This window comes from Anomaloglossus baeobatrachus, chromosome 6, assembly GCF_048569485.1.
Source record: "Anomaloglossus baeobatrachus isolate aAnoBae1 chromosome 6, aAnoBae1.hap1, whole genome shotgun sequence".
In the NCBI taxonomy this organism is placed as follows: Eukaryota; Metazoa; Chordata; class Amphibia; order Anura; family Aromobatidae; genus Anomaloglossus; species Anomaloglossus baeobatrachus.
The window spans coordinates 436280254-436305020 of NC_134358.1; the positions used below are offsets into that span (position 1 = coordinate 436280254).

Sequence of the window (24767 nt, forward strand, 5' to 3'; positions counted from 1 at the left end):
TTAGTCTAGGACAGGGGTCAGGAACCTTTTTGGCTAAGAGAGCCGTAAACGCCACATATTTTGAAATATAATTCCGCGAGAGCCGTACAATATGTTTAAAGGGCCATTGACAGATCAATCGCTCCAATGTTCACTTAGTACAGCAAGGAATGCTCCTCCCTGCTGTATAAAGCCACAACTGGACTGAAACAATGGTAATTAGCAGTAAAAAAATCAAATAAATAACTTACATTGTGAACTTGCGATGCATGACATCAGTCCAGCAGTCTGGCTTCTTCTTTTTCCTGCGCATGACTGGAAGCTGGCATTCTTCCCACCTGATGTTGAGCGAATGCCAGCTTTGAGGCATTCGCAGAAGAAAGAAGCTGGAATATTGGACATGTCACACAACGCATTGTCAGTTATGTCAATTATCTATTTTATTATTTTACAGCGAATTACTGTTTAGGTCCAGCGGTGGCTTAGTGCAGCAGAGAGGAACACTCCTTTGTGTACTAAGTGACCGATGGAGCAATTGTATCTGTCAGTGGCCCTTTTAAAAGTGTTGGTCTTACAGAAAATGAACAAAAAAGAGAGGCTCAGACCCAGGAGATACACACACAAGCCATACACAGCACTCAACATGCCGTATACACAGTACATAAGGAGAAGAAAAAAAGCTCTGCAGGTAAACATATGCACACCAGGAATTAGATATACCAATAAACCTCACAATATGAAACTTTATTAAGTGCCAAACACAACAAACACAGCACACATACACACCATATACACAGCACACACTCACACACGCCGAATACACAGCACACGCACGCGCCGTATACACAGCACATGCACGCGCCGTATACACAGCACACGCACGCGCCGTATACACAGCACACGCACGCGCCGTATGCACAGCACACACAGATATAAGTACCTGCTGCTTAGTTGCCCTGTAAGATCAGGTGCAGCACAAGTGATGGATGCAGCAGTTCAAGGGCTGGCTTCATTCTCCTCTTTTCTCTCCAAGAAAAGACCTTATAGACCTGAGCAGCAGAGCACAGAACTGGAGGGTGAGAGGCAGAACGCACGGCACTATACAGGCCCCTGCCCCATCACTCTGCTTCTATCTGCAATTTCACAGGGGAGCATGTAGGAGCCGGAGGGAGGAAGTCCCACCCCCAGTGCTGTCTGCCGGCAATAGACAAGATCAGCGGCTGCCCGAGCACTGCAGCCTCCGGGAATCTGCCCCAGTGCCCCGGGGGCCGCAGAAAAGGTCATCGCGGGCTGGATGTTCCCCACCCCTGCCTTAAAGGGACGGCAGGCACAGTTTCCTGCCGAGGACTGCGGTCCCCGGAACTCAGCCCAGGGACAGCAGAACTGAAGGCGAGTGGCCAAAATGCCGCCCCCCTGACATGTGCCGCCCGGGGCGGACTGCCCCCTCCGCCCCCCCCTTTGCTACGCCACTGCAGACCTGCGGGAGAGGCGGGGGGCGGCGGCCCCCCCCACCCCTCCACCGGCCAGCCCACCGGGAGAAGTCCCGCCCCTCCCGCCTGTCAGTCCGGGCCTGATCAGCGTGCACCGCGGCCTGATGGAGCGCGGTGCATGCATCCTTCCCATAGACAGGTAGGAGCCCTGTCTGCAAGCCAGATACGGCCATCAAAAGAGCCATATCTGGCTCGCGAGCCATAGGTTCCCAACCCCTGGTCTAGGAGGTGGAGATGCTGCAGAGAATTATCACGCTGTGTAGGAAATGTAATAAGTACAACCCACAGTCCCACCTGTAATGGGGCCAGGATTCGCACCCATACTTGTTGCGCTTGCATAGTTACCAACTGTCCTAGATTTACCTAGACCCCTAGGCTGAAAGGGATATGGTTAAGGTAAATACCACCTAAAAGTGGGTTTTCTTTGGTGTGCTCGGACATTTCCAAGTGATACGGAGTTGGGTCGGGATTTAAAGGGAATCTGTCAGCAGGTTTTTGATACCTCGTCTTAGAGCACCATAATATAGTAAAAGAGACTGTGATTCCAATGATATATTACTTAATTTACTGGGTGCAGCAGTTTTAACACAATCAGAGATCTTAAGGCCCAGTCACACACAACGACTTACCAGCGATCCCAAAAATGATACGACTAGATAGGGATCGCAGGTAAGTCGCTGGGAGGTCGCAGGTGAGATGTCACACAGTCAGACCTTACCAGCGATGCAGGAACAATACAGGTCGCAGTAGCGACCTGTATAACGATCTCAGCAGTCACTGTGACCCTGTCACACAGTGTCAAACACAGCGATGTGTCCTGCCCAGCAGGACATCGCCTTTGAAGAAAATGGCCTGGACCATTCTGCAAAGACTAGAGATCTCACAGCAGGGGCCTGATCGCTGGTAGATGTCACACATAACAAGATTGTTAACAGGATCACTACTGCGTCACGGAAACCGTGACTCAGCTGCGATCTCGTTATGTGTGACGGTACCTTTAGATGTTGCAGAGCTTAGAAGGCTAACCTCATCCAGACCACTACTCTGTGTACATTGTCTATTGACAGTGAGCTGCTTATCAGAGGAGGGGGTGTGGTCAGACTAGCAGGCACAAAAGACCTAGTCCAGGCAGTGATAATCTGGTAATAATACCTTTATTGTAAATAAACAGCACACAGCCTGATAAGTGACACATCCCTGAACTCAGTGTTTTAACCATAACATCATGCTGTCCTCAGATTACATAGCAAAATCCTGCTGAGAGATTCCCTTTAAATTCCCGCAGTATACACTTGAGTGAAATTGGCTATAGACCTGAATTTAGATGTCTGGTTTCATTCCATCAGAGTTTGGTCAGTGTGTTTGTGTTCACCATCGGTGAATTTCTTGTATGCAAAAAATATATATTGCAGTTTGTTTTACCCATTACAATATTAAAAACGGACAGTAAACGGACTGCACACAGATGGTATTCATTTCAAGAACCCACAGACTTATATGGGGGACTTTTATCTGTGACTCACATCAAAAATGGACGTCTTCGTGATTCTTTTTGGGGTTTTTTTCTGCAAAAAAAACTCAGACATTTGAACAGCTCCATAGACTACAACGGGGAAATGATCTCTCTATGAAAAAACAAGGCATGTAAATGTGGCCTATGGCTCTGGGAGAGATCATGGCTTTCATAGAATAATTTCTGCTTTTTGTTGCAGATGATTTTAAGCCAGCGTCCATAGACACTTCTTGTGAAGGAGAACTTCAGGTTGGAAAAGGAGATGAAGTTACGATTACTTTGCCGCACATCCCGGTAAGTGAAACGTTTCAGTGCGGACGTTTGGGTCATCCGGCCCGGTGTTCACTGTTAGGATAAGGCCACATGACTGTTTTCTCCACATCTGAGAAAATCGGTCTGACTATGATAATCACACTCTAACGTCTTGTAGGTGGAGAGCAAAAAAGAAAAACATTTTTTCCCACATTCTCTATAATGTCAGACTGCACTTGAATATCATCCGAGTGCAGTTTGATTTTTTTTTTCCACAGACCCATTGAGTTGAGCGAACCAGTGCCATCCGATTCTCTGAGGCAAATCATGCATGTTGCGATTTTTTTTCTTCAGACTAAACAGACAAAGGGGTACTTTGCACACTACGACATCGCAAGCCGATGCTTGCGATGCCGAGCGCGATAGTCCCTGCCCCCGTCGCAGCAGCAATATCTTGTGATAGCTGCCATAGCGAACATTACACATGCACTTACCTGCCCTGCGACGTTGCTCTGGCCGGCGACCCGCCTCCTTTTTAAGGGGGTGGGTCATGCGGTGTCACAGCGACGTCACACGGCAGGCGGCCAATAGAAGCGGAGGGGCGGAGATGAACGGAACGTAAACATCCCGCCCACCTCCGTCCTTCTGCATTGCCGGCGTGAGCCGCGGTGACACAGGTAAGGAGATGTTCCTCGCTCCTGCGGCTTCATACACAGCGATGTGTGCTGCCGCAGGAACGAGGAACAACATCGTACCATCGCTGCAGCGAAATTATGAAAATGTCGGACACTACACCGATGATACGATAACGACGCTTTTGCGCTTGTTAATCGTATCAAAAAGGATTTACACACTACGATACCGACAGCGACGCCAGATGTGCGTCACTTTCGATTTGACCCCACCGACATCGCACCTGCGATGTCGTAGTGTGCAAAGTACCCCTAAGGGTCCCATTACACGTAGCGACGTTCCAGCGATCCCGACAACGATACGACTTGGTCAGGATCGCTGGTACGTTGCTACATGGTCGCTAGTGAGCTGGCAAACAGGCAGATCAATTTAACGACGCAGCAACGATACGGCGATCCGTATAACGACCTCGGCGGTCGTTGGGCTCCTGTTACACAGGAGCTATTTAGACGACTCAGACCTCGATAGAGGCATAGTGTTTCCACCCAGGTGTGTCAACGAGGTCGCTCTTCGTTTTTTATGGCATCAAACAGCAATGCATGCTGCCCAGCCCAAAAAATGAACCAGTATGTTCAGGTACGATCGGCGATATCGCAGCGGGGGGCCAGTCGCTGCTATGTGTCACACGTAGCGAGATCACTAGCAAGGTCGCTGTTGCGTCACAAAACTTGTGGCGTTTCAGCAATCTCGCTAGCGACATCGCTATGTGTGACGGGGGCTTTACTCAGTCCAAGGAAAAAGTCTGACTTGCACACCCCATAGAATAACATGGGGATGAGTGCTATCTATCAAAACGACAAATAGCCCCAGTCCAGTTATATGATTATCTGCACTAGCCCTTATATGTCATATCATATGTGCAGTCAATCTAGATTTCAGCTAATTTCAAGAACAGTTCCCATTGTAATTACTCCCCGGGACTCCCTTAGGAATAATGACCTCACTGTTTACCTTGCAAAGCAGCTCCCTGTGTTAGTTCAGGTTAGTCCTTAAGGTCCAGTCACACATAACGAGATCGTGAACGAGATCGCTACTACGTCACACTTTCTGGATCGTTTATGAGTCGTTGTTGAAATCGCATGTTGGGTGTCACACATAACGAGTTTATGAACGAGCATGCGTCCCATATAACGATCTTTCAAATCGCTGGGACCCTGTCACACAGCAACTATGTTAACGATTCCAATCCCATTAGGGGCGTTGTAAAATGCAGTGAGTCACGTAGGCGTGCATTTGCGTCGCCTTTTCCATACCCCCCTCCGCTTTCATTGGCGGCCAATACTGCGTTCTGATTGGGCATGCAGGGGGCGTATCTAGCGGTTAAATTTTGGATCGCGTCACCCTTTGTCACTTCTTTTGCGCTTTGCTTTGAGATAGAACCTGCATCTCCACCCTGATTCCTTCGTCCATTGTACCCGGTCGCTTTGTTGGTGTGTTTTTCGGATCGAAGCCGCACCTGCACCTGGAGCTAACCAATCGGTGCAGAGAGGGGCGCGGAAACGGGGACGCAACAACACGCCTTCGTGCATCTCATCTAGGTCGTCAACGAAATCGTTAATAGGGTGCCAAACATACAGATTCATGCAGCCCAGCAGGACTCCAACGAGCCAGAAATGGCCCAAGCTGTTCGGCATCGATCAGCGATTTCGCAGCAGGGGGTGAATCGTTGGTACGTGTCAAACGTGACGAGATCGCAATTGAAGTCGTTCTTGCGTCACAGAAACTGTGACGTAGTAACGATCTCGTTTACGATCTCGTTATGTGTGAAGTGGCCTTTAGTTGCTGAAGGTATTTTCAGATTACAACACTGGATCAACTCTCTGTTTGGAGACCTAGTGCTGCATTATGGATCTTTGGGTAAGCAGTTATTTAATTTTCTATATCATGTGGTTGTGGAGATGGCCACCAGATTTTCAGTAGAGATTACAAATTCCCTGCCTCTGCTTGAGACAACACACAGTTTAATCAGCATTCTGTCAGCACTATGGGTGCTGAAACGTCCCTCCTCTCACTTTACAGATGGCATTGTCCATTACCTAAACTGAACACTCATCCCTCTGTATACAGTGTAACAGGAGAGAAAGCGCAGAGAATCTTCCTGTAATCTGTCCTTGTGTCTCTGCTGCTAGAGACTGGTGACAGATTACGTGTCACAACAGTAAGTAAAATGCAATTCCAAAAAATGGGAGACACTTTGTAGTTGGCTGATTTTTGTGGTTGATAACAGACGTTTGGGTAAAGAAAGTACTTTGCAGTTTTGTCCATCAGATGAACATAAGTTTATGGAAAAGCCTATCACTTTAGTCAACACATTCATTATATGCGATTCATATAAGAGAGGGAAAAGTAGAAAATACTGTTATTCTGTAAAGGAAACAAGACGATGAGCGTTGTTATAGAAGTTGTCCTATTTGTGATAGTATGGTGGTCGTCTTCTGATCCCTGGGACCCTATCATTTCCAGAATGAGGTTTTTCCAGGTCCTGCTGTAGGACAGAGTTGACAATGTATTCTCAGCCACCCGCCATAGAAATAGAGCTTTACATTCAGCTATTCCTGTAGGGAAGGGACATGAGACATATTGGGAGTAATTCACTAGCTGGGGTCCGGCCTGCCCTCAACATTCATTTTCTCAGCAATGGGATAGCAATTTGCATCCAGGAAAGTATGTTTGAGCCTTCTCAGCAGGGTAATACTGATTGTGATCCTAAATCTCCTTAGGGGATTACTATTGGACATCTTTGTTATCTGCTTACAATGTATCACTGTGGTTCTGAATGATAATACTTTATGTCCCTTGTCCCTGTGACACAGGCTGCCATGCCCTAACAGCAGGCATTGCCCTAACAGACAACCATGGGAATATTTCTAGCTCCCCAGTGATAAATGACATAGTCCCTGATGTAAGTGCTCTTTGACCATGCAGCAGTCAATCTATTAAGGGGTCCTCCTCCACTATTGGATTTATGCCTGGGCCCGGCCTGTGGACTAAAATCTACAAAGCGGCAAAGGATACACATATAGTATATTTTCTACGTGGCTGTAAAGTCACTCATGGAAATCATTATATGGGTTGTTGTGTCTCTCTGGGGAGTGGATATAATCACAGGTTGTATATGTTAATATGCAATACACTGTGCAGTAAGTGGGGAAAAAAAAACAGTACTGAATAACATTTGTGCAGTCTATGAATTTGATCCGAGAAATAGCATCGCCTCCATCAGATCCTCCTTCCTAGATGTCCTCAAATCTGACCTAATTATTTTTAAGGCCCTGTCACACACAGAGATAAATCTGTGGCAGATCTGTGGTTGCAGTGAAATTGTGGACAATCAGTGCCAGGTTTGTGGCTGTGTACAAATGGAACAATATGTCCATGATTTCACTGCAACCACAGATCTGCCAAAGATTTATCTGTGTGTGTGACGGGGCCTTAAGGCTAGAGAACAACCTCTCTATAGTAACTTGGGTTGGTGGGAAAGCGGTCACCACACAGGCAATCTCTCTAACAATTTCTGGGTATAAATGAATTGCCTCATGCACAGTCAGTTTTGATGAACAGTTGAACTCTGCTACTTCTTGCTATGAGAGATGAATCTTTTCCCTGTAGCAACGCTTTGCTGCTCCATGTCGTCCAAATACTTTCCAAAATTAAATTCCTCATCAGATGAGGTGAAGATACAGCGGCAGTAGCACTGTCAGGCCCCAAGTCCTCTTGCTCTTGGCAGTCCTGCAACCCACTCATCCTACTTATCATGTACGCAAAGTGAAGCACAGATTCATCTCAAATAATAGCCTAGATTTTTTGATCAGGATAAGGACAAACAATTTATAGGACATTTCCCAAATTCGTATGAAAAAATATTCAGCACATTCTGCATTCAACCGCTATACCAAATGTATTATATATTTTAGGAGTCTGTCCATTTTATACTGACTCCACCAAAATAGATGCAGGCTATGACTCCGACCTCGACTCCACAGCCTTGAAAGAGCCTCACCAACAAAACTTAAAGGGTTTGTCCCCTTTCAGAAAGCTCAGACACATTGGTTGGGGTAACTATAACCCCCCCCTCCCAAAAAAAAATATCACTTACCCAGCCTGGGTCCAGTGCCGGCTCGCTACCATTGCCCAGGTCTCCTGTTTGTCTGCAGTGGTGATGTGACGTTAACAGTGCATGTAGCAGGCATGAGCCGCGAAGCTCACTGATTGGCTGCTGCACTGTTACTATGACATCAGTGCTGCCAACAGTCAATGTAAACCGGCAGGGACTCAGTGCTGGTCCCTGGAAGAGTAAGTAATACTTGGTTTGTCTTTATAGCTATTGCAGCCATTGAATGAAGGTGTTCTGAAAGAGGACAATCCCTTTAATTAAAAAAAACAAACAAACTTCCATGCAGGAGACAGTAATTCTATAAATCGGCATGGTGAAGTTCTCTCATCTAGTTTTGCTCTACATCGGTGCCGTTATCTTTTGTGCCCGGTAATCTTCCCTGGATGTCTAGCTTCCGGCTTTGTCTCTAATACATTGTGTTCTTGGATGCCTGGAATTAGGTCATTAGTAGCTGCATATTTCCAAGGTGTAGCAGCCGAGTGCCTGGCAGACAGCAGGTCCCTCAGTATACATGTACATATTGGCTCCTTCTCGTGAGAGGCAAACACAACAATTATATCCTTTACAGAAATCAGCAGCGATCTGATAATTGTGTAGGGACCTGCAGGTAAATAAAAATCTTTCCTTCATCCCATCAGCAGACGCTGGCTGCTTTCCCTGCCTTCAGACAGAATACAGACTGTTGTAAGTGTAAATCTGCACTCAGCTGACATATTTCCAGGACAGGTAAAATAACTGGACGTATGATAGCCTTGATGTCTGTTCTTAAATAGGAAAGGGGTTTTTTTTTTATATAGAAAACATTTTACTACCATTTGAGGATGACCTGAACATGGGTGCATTTTTGCATTATCTATGAGGTATCTGTTCTGTATTTCAGGGCTCAACACCTCCCATGACTGTATTCAAAGGAAACAAGCGGCCATACCAGAAGGACTGTGTGCTGATCATCAACCATGACACCGGGGAATATGTTCTGGAGAAGCTGAGCAGCAGTATACAAGTGAAGAAAACAAGGTACATACAGCTAATTAGTCCTGGTCCCTGGGGCCCGGTGTTATGGCGGGTGTATTCCTTGAATAAAGTGAACAATGGTTATTATAATAACCTTTCCATTATAATAACCTTTCCCTCATTCTTTTTTTTATGCTTATTTTTTCACTAATTAAATTCTAATACTTTTTCATGTCATGGTGAAATTCTTCCAGGATATTTATTTCTAAATCAGATTTGTCACCATTTCAAAATACAAGCTATATACATTAGTAATTAAATCTAGTAGACCTGATGATGTTGATGTGATTACTCTGAAAATCCACATCAGAATGCCTGTGTAATCCTGATAGTAAAATGAGCAGTTTAGGAGTCCAGCTCTATAGTTCGAGAGCTCATAAGTTCAAGTGTATTCAGTCTCCCCCTGCACCTGACTGCCAGCTGCAGCTTGTACTGAGCAGTGTGAGCTCTCGGCAGCAGGAGGGACACTGAGGAGCTGTCAATCAGGTGAAGTGGGCAATTGAATTTAAACCTGCAGTTACCAACATACATCGAACCTCACCTGGATTTTCAAAACAAGTACACCATCTAGGGCAGGAAATCTATTTAATAATGCGTATAGTCTTTAGTTTGAAATCTGATTACAGAACGTGAATGTCACACTTCCCGTGTATGACAAGCCTGGTGGGGGGGGCATTCAGACCTACGTGCGTCTCACGCACAACAAAACACAACTAGCAAAGTGGACACAATAACAGTGAGAGGCCTTGGAATTAGGGAGAGGGGATGTTGGGACACCTCCTATCCTCACCTGCAGCTATACCTACTCTCCTAGCCAGTCCCTATAGAGTCTCTGCAACTGTCGCCGAGTAGGAACCTAAAACCCAGAGAAGACCCTAAAGATGCCCTGACTAGTGAAGGGCAGGTGAGGTACATTAGACCCCACCACTGCACTATCAAGACACAAGGTAAGGTAAGACAAACAGAGGGGAAAAGCAACAAAAAGGATAAAGCCTGAGAGTATTCAATCTTCATAGCAGAACCTTCCTCCAAGGCGGCCGGAGAACAAATGAGTTTGTATCATCAGCAAGGAATGCTGGGAAGACACTTCTGTTTAAACCTGAAAGGGTGTGGCTACAAAGAAGTTGCAGCTGAAACACTCAGCTAGGAACTGCTGGGCAACAAATCTGGAATTAACGCCTGATGCACTGAAAAAAAGAAACCACGTTTAGGCTAGCGCCACACATCCGTGCCTCCGGTACGTGTTTGGCATTTTTTACACGTACCGGCGGCACGGAGACACGTACAGCAATGCTACCCTATGGTAGCAGGCACACACACGTAAAACCACACGGAACGTGTGTCCGTGTGCGTTTGTACGTGTGTGCGTTTTTCAAAGCGCTGACATGTCCGTTTTTTCGCCGGCAGCACGGGTGTCACACGGCCCGCACCCGTACTACACGGGTGTAGTGTGGATGCAGTCCCGTGTGACACGCGCCGGAGAAAACACACGTGTCAGTGAAAAATAAAAAAAACATTAACTCACCTTCTCCTGCCCTCCTGTCTCTGCCGCTGCTGCCTCTTGCTGCCGACCGCCGCTCATTAATCTCATAGAATATTCACTTCACTGCCTGGCAGCAGCAGCAGCGGGGAGACGGGAGGGCTGGAGACCGAGGATCAGCACCACGGACAGCAGCGCGGACATCAGGAAGGACCAGGTGAGTATAATAATTACCGGTTCTACGTGTGCTATCGCGGATAGCACACGTAGAACACACGTGTCACGCACGTACCAGAGACACGTACTTACCTGCACGCAACACGCAGGGAAAATACGTGTCTCTCGGCACGTGCGTGAATTTCCTTAAATGAAGAGTCCCAGATGGAAATGAGGGATCCCAACCCTGAATTCGTCACTAGTTCCAAAAATAGAGAGACAACCGTGACAGTGAACCTTCAGTCACATGTTCTTGTACTAGACCCTTGAAGAATACCTATCGCCAGTCTGTTGCTGCCCTTTTTATTTAAAATAAATAGAAAAAGGGAGGAGGGTATAGTTCTCACCCTAGATGCGCCTCCCTTCTGTCTACTACCTACCGCGGATGTCGGCACCCTAAATTAGTGCGCAAATGGCGCCCCCACTGGACGGTGGCTGTCCCTAATCAAACCGTAATATGTCCTTTACGAAAGTCATGAAAACAGAAACATATCGGTAGGGTAGGGTTAAATTAGTAGACAGGACAATACAAACACAGGTGCCCCACTATCCGTCCGGATATAACTATGGGTACGTTTGCAACTGCCCTAAAAGATGCTTTAACAGAAAGGGCCTTATGCTACAGTCAACGAGCACACCAAATTCTTTGATAGAAGACCTGAAAAAAAAGACCAACCTCTAATGGCCCTCTTGGACCTCCACTATGAGATGTACAGAGGCCAGTAACCGCACAACCACTGTAGTTGCTAAACAATCAATTAGCACTAGCTAGATAAAGTGCAACATGCACATGGCTGACAGAATAAAGTGCATAATGCGATATAAATTGTGCAAACAACCCCACTCAAAAAAGTAGGAAGCTACTGTGTATTAGAATGCAGAAATTCCCAGGTCACACACCGATGTACATCATGCAGTCAAACCACAATAATATGATTATTTCTGCTCAATAAAGTGCATAGTGCGAATGTCTGGCAGGGTCAGATATTAAATGCAATAAACTGTGCAAAAAAAACCCATCTCAGACACCCAGATAACCTCTGTACACTAAGTGCATATGTTGCAGAATAAAGTGCTAATACAGGTCATGCAGTAAAGTGCTGAGTGGCCATTTGATAAAAATGAGGTAGTCAAAATAGTAGACTTATCGTCTGAGGTCACATGTGCGTATCAGCGATGCCTCGAAGTTGCCTCAACGCGTTTCTCAGTCATCGGATCGTCAGGAGGCTTGGTAAAAAGGTAATGTGCCAGGCGTCAGCAGGATGGCATGATAATGTGATAAGGAAACTTATCCGTTTCCTTATCACGTTATCATGTTTCTGCCGAAACTCTCATCCGCTAATTGTTACACTCCTGGTTTTCACTACAAATACTGAAATAAAAAAACTCAACAAAAAATCAGTGTGCATGAGGCCTAAGGGTTTTAATGGAAAAGCACAAAATATACCATTTTTATTTTATTTTAGGGCTGAGGGCAGCAGCAAGATTCAGTCCCGGATAGAGCAGCAATCTGCCCGGTCCTCACAGCCACCCACACAGTTTAAAACTCCATCAAAACCTGCAGGACCTAAAACTTCACCCCTGAAGGATCATCCATCCCCTGAACCTCAGCTTGACGACATCAAAAGGGGTAAGGCAGAAAACTGTACTCTGTAATGTGGAAAGGCTTGTGTCTTCCAGATTCACACATTACTTTTTTCATAACAACATAAGTGATTTAGTCTGTACGTAGCAGCCACATTCTGGCAAAACTACAGTCTAAGTCTATGCCAACATGAGAGTCAAACTAAGTTTTAGTGTTAGATACAACGTACAGCAAATTATACTTTAGTCTAAATAAAAGTATTGCATTTATTTGTCAGCGTAATAATAAGGCTTCTCAAGCTATTTTCCATGTTCACTATGCCTTTTTACATATAATTTTTGGCAGTTGGTTGAACCTTTTAAGCAACCTGTGATATGTGTGTTACAGGTTGGATGCAGGTGTATGGGGCGGGTTCAGGAGCTGAGCCTGCACTATACAATGCATGCTATGTTATACAGCAGGCACCTGCCTCAAACAGCTGAAGTTGGAGCTGGCCGTAATCACTGCTGTATAACCATTATGGGGCCTACTGAAGCCGCCCTTTACTGCTATCTTTCAGTATATAGTACAAATGATTACAGGTTCAAGTGCCTATTTAGAACTATACAAAATGTAAAGGTATTTAAAGAATTTTCTTTTAATCATAAAGGGGTAGAATTGCAAAGTGCGTGTAAAAACAGGTAACTATGCAAATTACCTTTTAGGCCTTGTGCGCATGGTGCGTTTTTGATGCCTTTTTGTTTTGGTGCAGATTTGGTGCAGTTTGTGGCCCAAGTCTGCATGTCTATCCTTCTACCAGCATTGGCAATGAGAATTTTGAAGTGTTGCGCTCTCGTTGCTTATTTTTTACTTGCAGATTTGGTGCAGAGAATAAAATGCAGCATGTCACATGTTGATGTGTTTTTTTTTCCTGCATTTATTGCATAGCCCTTCCACCCATTGACTTCTTTAAAAAAAAAAAAAAGCCATATGGCACAAAAACACACCAAAGCGCATGCATTTTTAGGTGTGTTTTTGTTCCTAAAGGTGCAGATTTCATGCAGATTTTTTTTTCACCAAATCTGCAGCGTGCGCACATAGCCTTATTAAAGATGAACAGTGGGGCACTAATTATTTTGTAGTTTACACCTTGTTGACAAGATAACCACTTATCTCTGCAGTCTGAGCAGTGGCTGATCTAGGCAATGAGTTTTTGCAAGCTCTTAACTATACAGCATATGCATGAGCTGCTCTGGAGCTGGCCACATTACTGCATAAGGCCAGTTTCAGCCCCATACTCTCTCCTGATGCAGAGGTAAAGCTACCTTATTTAGCACAATATGATACTGCACAGTTTGGGCCAGACACTTGCATATGCCTCTGAATCGAACTGTCAAGCTGGAAGCCGAGAGGCAGAGTAGTGCTCTCCTGAAGATAATAAGTAGGGTCCGATTACATGGAACAACCAGCGGCACCAAATGAACACCAATCGGTAAACCTTTAGGTAGGCTGAAGTAAACAATGGACACTGACCGACCTTTAAAGATTGTTTAGGGCACATCGGCTGCCGAGGTTTTCAGTAGTAAGAGTTTTCTTTATAAGGGACAATATACCGCCAAGAATGATTATCTTTTGCGTTGCACAAAAGATCAGTTCATCCGATAAATTTAGTATTTTGCTCGTTCATCAGGCGTTCAGCAGCCGGTTTACTTTATTACTAAGAACCTTAGTTCACGAATATCTTTCATTCTAAATGCACTATCCTTTAAACATTTTTTTCAACTATAAAAAAAAATGTGTACCGTATTTTTCGGACTATAAGACGCACCCTTGTTTTAGAGGAGGAAAATAGGAAAATAAAATTTTAAGCAAAAAATGTGGTCATGACACACTGTTATGGGGCGAGGATCTGCTGCTGACACTGTTATGGGGGTAATGTCCCCAAATTCTCTAACTCAGGTACCCCATCCTGGTAATGATCCTCCTGCCTTGTATATATATGTCCCTCATTCTGGAATAGCAAACATCCTGCTATATACTGCCATTCTGCTATATACTGCCATCCTGGTATGTGCTCCCATCCTGCTATATACCCCATTCTGGCATATGACTGCATCCTGCTATATACCCCATCCTGGCATATGGCCACATCCTGCTATATACCCCATCTTGGTGTATGGCCCCATCCTGGCATATGGCCGCATCCTGCTATATACCCCATCTTGGTGTATGGCCGCATTCTGCTATATACCCCATCCTGCTATATACCCGCATCCTGGTATGTGCTCCCATCCTGAAGAGGCAAAGAGAATGCCAAAAAAAGGGGATCACCAAAAATAGAAATTTTATTAGACAAATATGCACTGGACTAACACACAGAAACATTAAAAACATTTCAAATCCAAACAAGGAAAGTGAGACCACCCGACATCCTGAAATATTAATAAGGTAAACCAAATCAAAACACAGCAAATAAAATGTCATATCACATGCGACAAGATATAGAAAATGAGCAGCAATCTAAATAACATGAATGTGAATGTCATAGAAAACCACGCAGCAGATGGGTGAGTATATGCTCAAGTATTTAAACTGCGACTATTACAGACATACTGTATATAATGCCCAGTCATGATACATACCAAATAAAGAAGAGGGGGAGGGGGTAGTAAATGGGGGACAAATCAATAGCAATGAACAAAGAGGATGGGGTACAACCCCATGTGTATTGCCACCAAGTGGCTCATTTGCCCTTGAGAGAGCCACTTTGTGGTGATATACGTGGGGCTGCGCCCCATCCTCTTTGTTCATTGCTATTGATTTGTCCCCCACTTTCCACCCCCTGTGCTTACTTGGGGGAAGGTTATGCTCTTCCAGCATTGCAGCCTTGTTATTTTTCTGTTTGATCATTCTTTATTGGGATTTTTGGTGAGTGTGAGGGACCCACCGCTTTTCTATCATGTTATGAGCATGCTATCCTGGCACATCTACAGCATTCAATTGTGACTCTCTTTATTTGGTATGTATTATGACTGGGCATTATATATGTCTCTAATATTCGCAGTTTAAACACTTCAGCATATACTCACCCAACTGCTGCGTGGTTTTCTGTGACATTCACATGCATTTTATTTATATTGATGCTCATTTCCAATGCCTTGCCTCATGTGATATGTCACTGATTGCAATGTATGCCTACTCATATTATTTGTGTTGTTTTTTTCTGGTTTACCTTATTTATATTTGAGGATGGTCTCACTTTCCTTGTATGGATTTTAAATGTTTTTAATGTTTCTCTGTGTTAGTCCAGTGCATATTTGTTTAATAAAATTTCTATATTTGGTGATCCCCTTTTTTTGCCTCTTCTTGGTGTGATCCCATTTCAGGGAATTGGTGCCCTCCGCTCCTACTCCGCTTGCCTATACCTTGTAGTTTAGGTACAAGTGTATGGAGCGGACTCAAGAACTGAGTGTACCTGGTCAATTCATACTCTCTTTACGTGCAGAGCGAATGAGAATATATCCAAGGCTATTCTGACTATTCTTTCTTTATATTAGAGCTGAGGGCAGAGGTGGAGATTATTGAGCAGATGAGCAGTACCAGTGGCAGCAGCTCCTCTGAATCAGGAAGCTCTTCGGGAAGTGATGACGATTCCAGCAGTGGTAGAGAAGATGACACGCACACATCGCCCTCCCAGCAGTACAGCACCAGAGCGCCCATCTCCAATGGCACCAACAGACCCCAGGGAAGCACCCAGCTGATGAACACACTTAGTAAGTAGCGTCCTCCACTTTTCTGTCAGTGAAATAAAAATCACAGGAAATTTCCTATACGTGTTTGGAAAGTTAAAAATAATACTGTTGAAATACGTTGAACAGAATTTTGTTTTCTTTCACTGTGCACATAATAGCAAAGATCTTAGCAGTGTGTTGTAATAAATAGGTTAAAAAGTTACTGTATTTTTCACTTTATAAGACGCACCTGATTATAAGACGCAGCCCCAAATTTGGTGAAGGAAAAGAGAATTTTTTTTTTTAATATTAAATGGGGTCCATCTTATAATGCCAGTGTCCGTCTAACAAATCATATAGGGTATATGTCCCTCATAGCCCCCCCCATCCTAAAATTAGCCCCCATTAATCTGGATATGGCCCCCTTATATTGAATATAGCCCCCTTGTGCTGGGACACGTCCCCCAGTGATGCTACATGTCCCCCATTGATGACACACATCCCCTATTGCTGGCACATGTCCCCTATTTATGGCACATGTCCCCCTGTGCTGGCACGCGTCCCCTATTGCTGGCAGCCTGGTACAAGTCTCCTATAGCTGGCACAGGTCTCCTATAGATGGCACACGTCTCCTACAGCTGGCACAGGTCTCCTATAGATGGCACACTGCTCCTACAGCTGGCACAGGCCTCCTATGGATGGCACACGTCCCCCTATGCTGCCCATGGTCCCCTATGGATGGCACACGTCCCCCTGTGCTGCTCATTGCCCCTTATTGATGGCACGTGTCCCTCTGTGCTGCCCATGGCCCCCTATGGATTGCACACGTCCCCCTGTGCTGCCCATTGCCCCTATAGATGGCACACCTCCCCTGTGTTTGATATGGCCTCCATGTGTGCTGCCCATGGCCACTATAGATGGCACACCTCCCCTGTGTTAGATATGGCCCCCATACTGCTGCCCATAGTAAAATAAAACACTCTTTCCTTACCTTCTCAGCGCTGTCTCTCCTCGTGTCTCCCTCCGTGCTGCTGCTCCTCCTCCACTTCCTGGTTCTCGGTGCCGGTCATGTGATCGGCACAGCAGAGTGATATCATCTCTGCGTGCCTGATGACAGCTGCAATAGAGACACTGGGAGATCAGCGCTGGAGGTAAGTAAAGCTTTTTTTATTTTACTATGGGCAGCAGTATGGGGGCCATATCTAACACAGAGGGGATCATGTGCCATCAAAGGGGGGCGCAGGCAGATATAATATGCGCCGCTGCCCCAGCCCATCGCCACGGTGCGGTTTCAGCACCACGGTGATGGACAGCGGCAGTGCATATTATATGAGCAGGGGATCAAAGGCTCCCTCCTGCAGCTTTGACCAGCCCCCAGCACCGCTCCAGAGCTGCCCCCACCTCCCCTGGACCCTGCAGTGTGTGTATATATGTATGTATGTATGTATGTATGTATGTATGTGTGTGTGTATATATATATATATATATATATATATATATATATATATATATATATATATATATATATATATATATATATATATATATATATATATATATATACCCTCCCTCGTATATTCGGCTTATAAGACGCACCCCCTATTTTCCCCCAAAATTTGGGGGAACAAAAGTGCATCTTATAAAGCGAAAAATACGGTAAGTATATTTTAAGAATTATAAAAAAAAAAAGCTAGTTAGGTATAATCCACATCTCAATATTAGCCCAATATTAGCCCAAGTTTCATGGTGTTCCCCATTGGATTTATCCCCGGCTTCAGTAATGCTGCAGTATATGGCTTGTGTATCAATGCTATAGGATTATCCAGGAAGGTTCACCTTTCAGCAAACTATATAAAGTGAAAGCTGCACACCAATTCAGAGAAATATGAATGAGCATAACTGCTCTATAATACATAAGGAATGAAAAATACAATTAGCCATATGAAAAAATTGAAAAAAGTGAAATGTGACATTGCATAACTGCTGAGGATTATTTGAAAAAAAGAGATATTTAGCTAATTTATTGATCAATTCATTACTACCCCATAACCACTTCATGGTAATCTCTTATTTAAGGGGTCCCTAACCAAATGTTACCTCTATATGCGGTTAAACCCTGCTTGTGTGTATGGGTCTCTAACCAAATGTTACCTCTATGTGCGGTTGAAACCTGCTTGTGTATGGGAAGCAAGGGACCTGGCTATATAAGAAATTAAATAAACATGGCCACAGGGCGATACTGGGTTCTCAGACAGAAAAAACTGCATATCAATCAAAAAGACTGCTGGAACACCATTGTAAATGTGAACAGGGTGCTAGCCAAAATATACACAATCTATATGAAGTGAAAGCTGCACACCAATTCAGAGAAATATGAATGAGCATAAATGCTGTATGATCCATAAGGAATGAAAAATGTTCCCCATTGGATTTATCCCCGGCTTCAGTAATGCTGCAGTATATGGCTTGTGTATCAATGCTATAGTATAATCCAATACTTTTTTGGGTTGCTCCTCATAGATATGGATACAGCAAGCTAATGTCAGACAGGAAGGTTCACCTTTCAGGAAAGACTGCCAAGTGGCTGGAATGGCTACTAGCACGGCAGAAAGTATTGTTTCACAAAGGGTTACATGATGTCATGCCTTGGATTTGATCCGACAGCCTCCTATGCTGTAGTCCGTTTCCCTCTCCACTGAGCCACAGTCAAGCTCGGGAGCTCTCCTGGTTCTGAACACTTTGTGTGTTCAATGCCTTTCTGCCAACAAGTGTTTCCAATGCTGTAAGTCAGTCTGCCCTATCACCCGGCAAGTGTAACTATTTAAAGTTTCCCTGGGCTTACATTTCCTGCTGGTGATATTTCTGAAGTTGACCCCCTACTTGGAATTACAGCCTGTCTGCCAAGTGTTTCTCCTGGCAGATTATTATTTTTGGTTTACCTTATTTTTTACTCTGCACCTTCCCCGGATTCTTAAGGAGGTACATGAAACCCTTGATGGCCGCTTAGGAAGCAAAGGTCTGAGAGGTCATCTGAGTCTTTCAGTTGGGACTGTTTCAGTTTGCGCCGGAGCCTTTAGGGCATGCGCAGCTTGAACCTCTAGTCTGTTCAATAATCGGACAGGTTAGGTGTAGTAGTTTTGTGTTAGACATTATTTTACATTATTTTCCATGTGTGCACGTTGGTGCGCATAACACGTGAACTGTTACTAACATAGGGAAAAAAAGCCCATCACCTCCTAGTAGTGCAATAAACCAAATAAAATTCCAAGGTGGCGAAATAAGCAGATTATTAAGAATTGCACTTACCTTCTTGAGATGTCCAAATACAGCCACAACGCTGAATGTATATATAGTCAGTCAACCACTGCTTCTTTATCATACAGTTGACGAAACAAAAAATCTTTCCACAGGATAGTATATAATAATATTCATTTATATAGCGCTATTAATTCCACAGCGCTTTACATACAATGGCAACACTGTCCCCATTGGGGCTCCCAATCTAAGTGCCCTATCAGTATGTTTTTGGAGTGTGGGAGGAACCCGGAGAAAACCCACGCAAACACGGGGAGAACATACAAATTCCTTGCAAATGGTGTCCTTGGTGGGATTTGAACCCAGGACCCCAGCGCTGCAAGACTGCAGTGCTAACCACTGAGCCACCGTGCTGCCCCATTACTCAATAACAGAACAAAGAATGTGTCACATTGAGATAAATAGAAGTTACACATCATGCACAGCACGATTTGTCACTATGCGCAAGGTTAGAAATAGACAACTGCACTCACAGAGATGCACTGAGTCACATTAATGTGTGTGTGTGTGTGTAATAGCCTAAACGAACACCCCGCATACAGTGCAATGCACAGAAGTTGGATTTATGATTCCAACACACTCCCATTGAAGTAATTGAAAGTGACATGTTTACTGACAACTGTTAAGCATGCTTCTGTGATGGTATACTTGGAGAGGGAAAAAGATAAAAGTACAACTTTACATATGATGCACTAATTGATGCACCTGTTAGATGTCTGACCAAATTTGACATCTAGCCCTCACCGAAAATTAAAGAAACCACTCCAAATAAAATGTTTAAGGGTTAAGCTTGTGTGGAAATATTTACCGTATTATATTTATATGCAGGGCCGTATTTATCACTAGGCATTGGAGGTCCGAGGGTTGCGAGGGGCGGCGCGAGGGGCAAGAATTAAAAGAAAAAAAATATTTTTCAAACATTTCCCTCCCCAGACTCCAAACTAAAATTGGAGTCTTTGCAGGGGGAAGGAGTTGATGGTCCCTGAATTCATTTCTATTAGCATCTTTAAGATTGTAATACAAATCAACCTTTGTACCTGCTCCTCGCTGGGACTTCCGGGGTCAGTGGAGCTCCAATCAGCTCCCTGGTCCGGCGCTCTCACTGACTACGTCACGGGCAGCGCAATGAGTTTACCTCATCACCCTGTCGGTGTCTTTGCAAAGCACTGCTGAGGAGGACAAGCCGCCGGAGCCAGGAGCAGGTAGGCGCTCAGTTACCCGAAGATACTGGAGGCAGCCGGCGGGGTGTGATATCTATAGGGCAGCAACATGGGATTGGATCTGTATGAGGCAACAGCATGGGGTTAGATCTCTATAGGGTAGGGGGCAGCAGCATGGGATTGGATCTGTATGGTGCAGCAGCAAGGGTTTGAGGGGGCAGCAGCATGGGATTGCATCTGTATGGGGCAGCAGCATGGGGTTGGTTCTTTTATAGGGTAGGGGCAGCAGCATGAGATTGGATCTGTATGGTGCAGCAGCAAGGGGTTGGATCTCTATAGGGCAGGGGGCAGCAGCATGGGATTGCATCTGTATGGGGCAGCAGCATGGGGTTGGATCTCTATGGGGCAGCAGCAAGGGGTTGGATCTCTATGGGGCAGTAGCATGTGATTGGATCTCTATGAGACAGCAGCATGGGATTGGATCTCTATGCGGTAGCAGCATGGCATTGGATCTCTATGGGGCAGAGGGCAGCAACATGGGGTTGGATCTCTATAGGGCAGGGGGCAGCAGCATGGGATTGGATCACTATGGGGCAGCAGCATGGGGTTGGATTTCTATAGAGCAGGGGGCAGCAGCATGGAATTGGATCTGTATGGGGCTAGGGGCAGCAGCATGGGATTGGATCTGTATGGGGCAGCAGCATGGGATTGGATCTGTATGGGGCAGCAGCATGAGGTTGCATCACTATGAAGTTGGGGGCAGCAGCATGGGATTGGATCTGTATGGGGCAGCAGCATGGGATTGGATCTGTATGGGGCAGCAGAATGAGGTTGCATCACTATGAAGTTGGGGGCAACAGCATGGGATTGGATCTCTGTGGGGCAAGGGGCAGTAGTGTCAATTGTTTGTGTATGCCCATGAAAAGATATAATTAAATATTTACAAAATGTGAGGGGTGTACTCACCAATCTCTTCTCCCGCTTCCAGCGATGCTTTGGTCATCTTCTGTGTCATGTAGGGACTATTTCAGCTCATCATCTTATATTGCTGTTTAGGTGTGAGCTGGAAGTTGCTATTACAGTGTAAGACTATGGAGCCTCATTTTTTAGCCTCGTTTTGACACTCCAAACTAAAAATGACTTCTGGCTCATACATAGTGCACGGTGTGATTCGGGGAGTTAGTGCTTCAGTCATGTCAGTTAGAAAAGTAATCGAGCTGCACTGGACACTGGTGAAGACAGTAATCGGTACAGTATCTTAATACAAGTACACTACATTACATACATATTCCCATGATCATTCTGCTCTTCCTTGTGGCCAGGATGAAAATTGTTGCATTCTTGGGTGTAAAAAAGACCTAGTGTGTCTTACTGACATTAGCAATCTTAAAGCCTGTCCTACTGAAATTTTAAAGCCTATTTGTGAATTTGTTCTCTTTTGTGCCCTTAGTAGATGGTAATTGAGAAAGTATATGTATATTTTCCTCGTAATGCAATTTTTCTTCTGTTTTTTGTTTTCTTATTTTAGGACATGATCTACAGCTGAGTGAATCTGGAAGCGACAGTGATGACTGAGAAGACCTCTTCTTGAACAGAGTATATCTACTTGTGTACATAGAAGCACTGATGCACCCAAATACTCAAGCACTGCAATAGTTTAATATATGGCAATAGTTCTTTATCATAAAGTAGGAGATTAAAGTCTTATTCAGGCTTTTTCATTCTCACATATCCATATGTCTGCACATGTTTATCTTATAGTGGCAGCAAAACAGTGATGACAGTTGTCTCTAGACAGTGGGCAAAATCACACATCGTATGCATAAATATAAGGGAAAACTAGTATGATAAAATTATTCATGTATGTTAAAATTGTGTTAGCTTGTATGTATATATGTATTGACAAGATGTAAAGAGTTTATAAATGTAGTAGGATTTTTCATTCTGTGGCACATCACTAATATTCAGAGTTTACAGCAACCGTGAAAATAGTACAAGCAGCACCTTTTTTGTTCCTTCCCATTTAGTCCCTTCGCTCCTGGGTGATTTTCTGTTTTTTTTTGTTTTTTTCATCCCCTTTCAAGAGCCATAACTTTTTTTATGTTTCCTTAAATATACCATATGAGGGCTTGTTTTTTGCAGGATGAGTGGAACTTTTGAGTGACACCATTCATGCTGCCCTATATTGTACTGGAAAACGGAAAAAAAAATTCCAAGTGCGGTGAAATTGCAAAAAAAGTGCAATTCCACGATTGAGGGATTTTTTTTATTTAATAAAACTGACTTGACATTATGATTTCCCAGATCAGTATGAGTTCATAGATACCAAACATGTATAGTTTTACTTTTATGTAAGTGGTGAAAAAAAATTCTGAAGTTTGTAAAAAAAAAAAAAATGAATTGTGCTTTTGGCGCCATTTCCAAGACCTGTAGGATTCTCATTTATCGGGATTTGGGGCCGTGTAACGAACTATTTTTTGCGTCTTGAGCTAATGTTTTTAATTATATCATTTTTGGGTAGATGTTTTAATCGCCTGTTATTTCATTTTAATGCAATGTTGCGGCAACCAAAAAAACCTTAATTTTGGCGATTTGATTTTTTTTTTTTTTTTGCTACGACCTTTACTAATTGGATTCATTGCTTTTATATTTTGATAGATGGAGCATTTCTTCACTCAGCAATACCAAATATGTGTATTTTTTTACAATTATTATTGTTTTATTTTCAGTGGGGAAAAAGGGGAGTGATTTGAACTTTTAGGGTTTTTTTCATATTTTTTTTAAACATTTTTTTTTTTTAATTTTTTAATTAATTTTACTCGTCCCTTCTCTATCCGACCGCTTTACTGATCAAATGCTGTTCTCCAGTGAATGCCAGTGCTCTGCTGGAATTCACAGTAAGTGAGTCATGACAGAGGCAGGGGTCATCAGCTGTCCTCGCGCAATCATGATAATAGCATTATCCGTGCTGTTGTGCTTTAGATCGTGCTGTCAGAGTTTAACAGCATGATTTAAGGCGTAAACACCTGCGCATGTTAGGTGCACATGTCTGCTGATCAGATCAGCAGACATGTGTGAGGAAAGATGTGGGCTCACCGCATGAGCCCACATTAAAAGGAGGCAGGACACCTAGGACGTATATATACATAAAGGGGTTAATGGCGCTGATACAAGATTTCATAAAATATGTGCCCCCTTGACTTAGGCCAGCAGTGGACTTGTATTCTAAGGCCAGAATCACACTTGCTAGTGCCTCGCGTGTAATTCGCGCGAGTCTCTCATGGTAGAACCCGGCATGGCCGCACACTATGCATACAGGAGCGTCTGAGCTGCATAGAGATACATGCAACCAACCCGCTCCTGTCAGGGGAGTGTGCGGCCAAGCCGGGTTCTGCCATGAGAGACTCGCGCGAGTTACACGCGAGGCACTAGCGAGTGTGATTCTGGCCTAAAGGGTACTTTACACACTGCGACATCGCTAGCGATCTCATTAGCGACGTGAAATTCTAGATCGCAAGTGCGATCATTTGAGAGCACACATAGGTCATTTTACGCATGTGCGATCTCGAAAGATCGCACTTGCGATCTAGAATTTCACATCGCTAATGAGATCACTAGCGATGTCGCAGTGTGTAAAGTAGCCTTAAGGCTTCAACCTGCATACATTTTCCATAATTATGTATTTGTTTGCAGAAAGATCATCCATGTTGGTCCCAGAGCTTTACATTAACCCCTTCAGCCCCCGGGCACTTTCCGTTTTTGCGTTTTTGTTTTTTGCTCCTTTTCTTCCGAGAGCCGTAACTTTTTTATTATTCCGTCTTGCCATATGAGGGCTTGTTTTTTGCGGGACGAGTTGTACTTTTAAATGAAACCATAGGTTTTACCATATATTGTACTGGAAAACAGCAAAAAAATTCCAAGTGTGGAAAAACTGCAAAAAAAGTGTGATCGCACAATAATTTTTGGGATGTTTTATTCACCGTGTTCACTATATGATCAAACTGATGTATCTATGTGATGCCTCAGGTCGGTGCGAGTTTGTTGTCATGTTGACACCAAACATGTATAGGTTTACTTGTATCTAAGGGGTTAAAAAAAATTCACAAGTTTGTCCAATAAAAGTGGCGCACGTTTTGCGCCATTTTCCGAAACACGTAGCGTTCTTATTTTTTGGGATCTATGGCTCAGTGATGGCTTATTTTTTTGCGTCTCGAGCTGACGTTTATAATGGTACCATTTTTGCGCA

At 44.2% G+C, this 24767-nt stretch overlaps 1 protein-coding gene across 1 annotated transcript in view; it reads left to right on the forward strand.

Annotated features, from left to right (window-relative positions):
• The window catches only part of EAF1 (ELL associated factor 1), a 25511-nt gene extending 1647 nt beyond the window's left edge, over nt 1–23864 (forward strand). The window contains exons 2-6 of the mRNA XM_075315216.1: nt 3182–3276; nt 8922–9058; nt 12218–12381; nt 15873–16088; nt 22050–23864. Coding sequence (XP_075171331.1) covers nt 3182–3276; nt 8922–9058; nt 12218–12381; nt 15873–16088; nt 22050–22096 — 659 coding nt within the window. The 3' untranslated portion in view covers nt 22097–23864. The remainder of the gene's footprint in view (nt 1–3181; nt 3277–8921; nt 9059–12217; nt 12382–15872; nt 16089–22049) is intronic.
• Nucleotides 23865–24767: the final 903 nt, after the last annotated feature.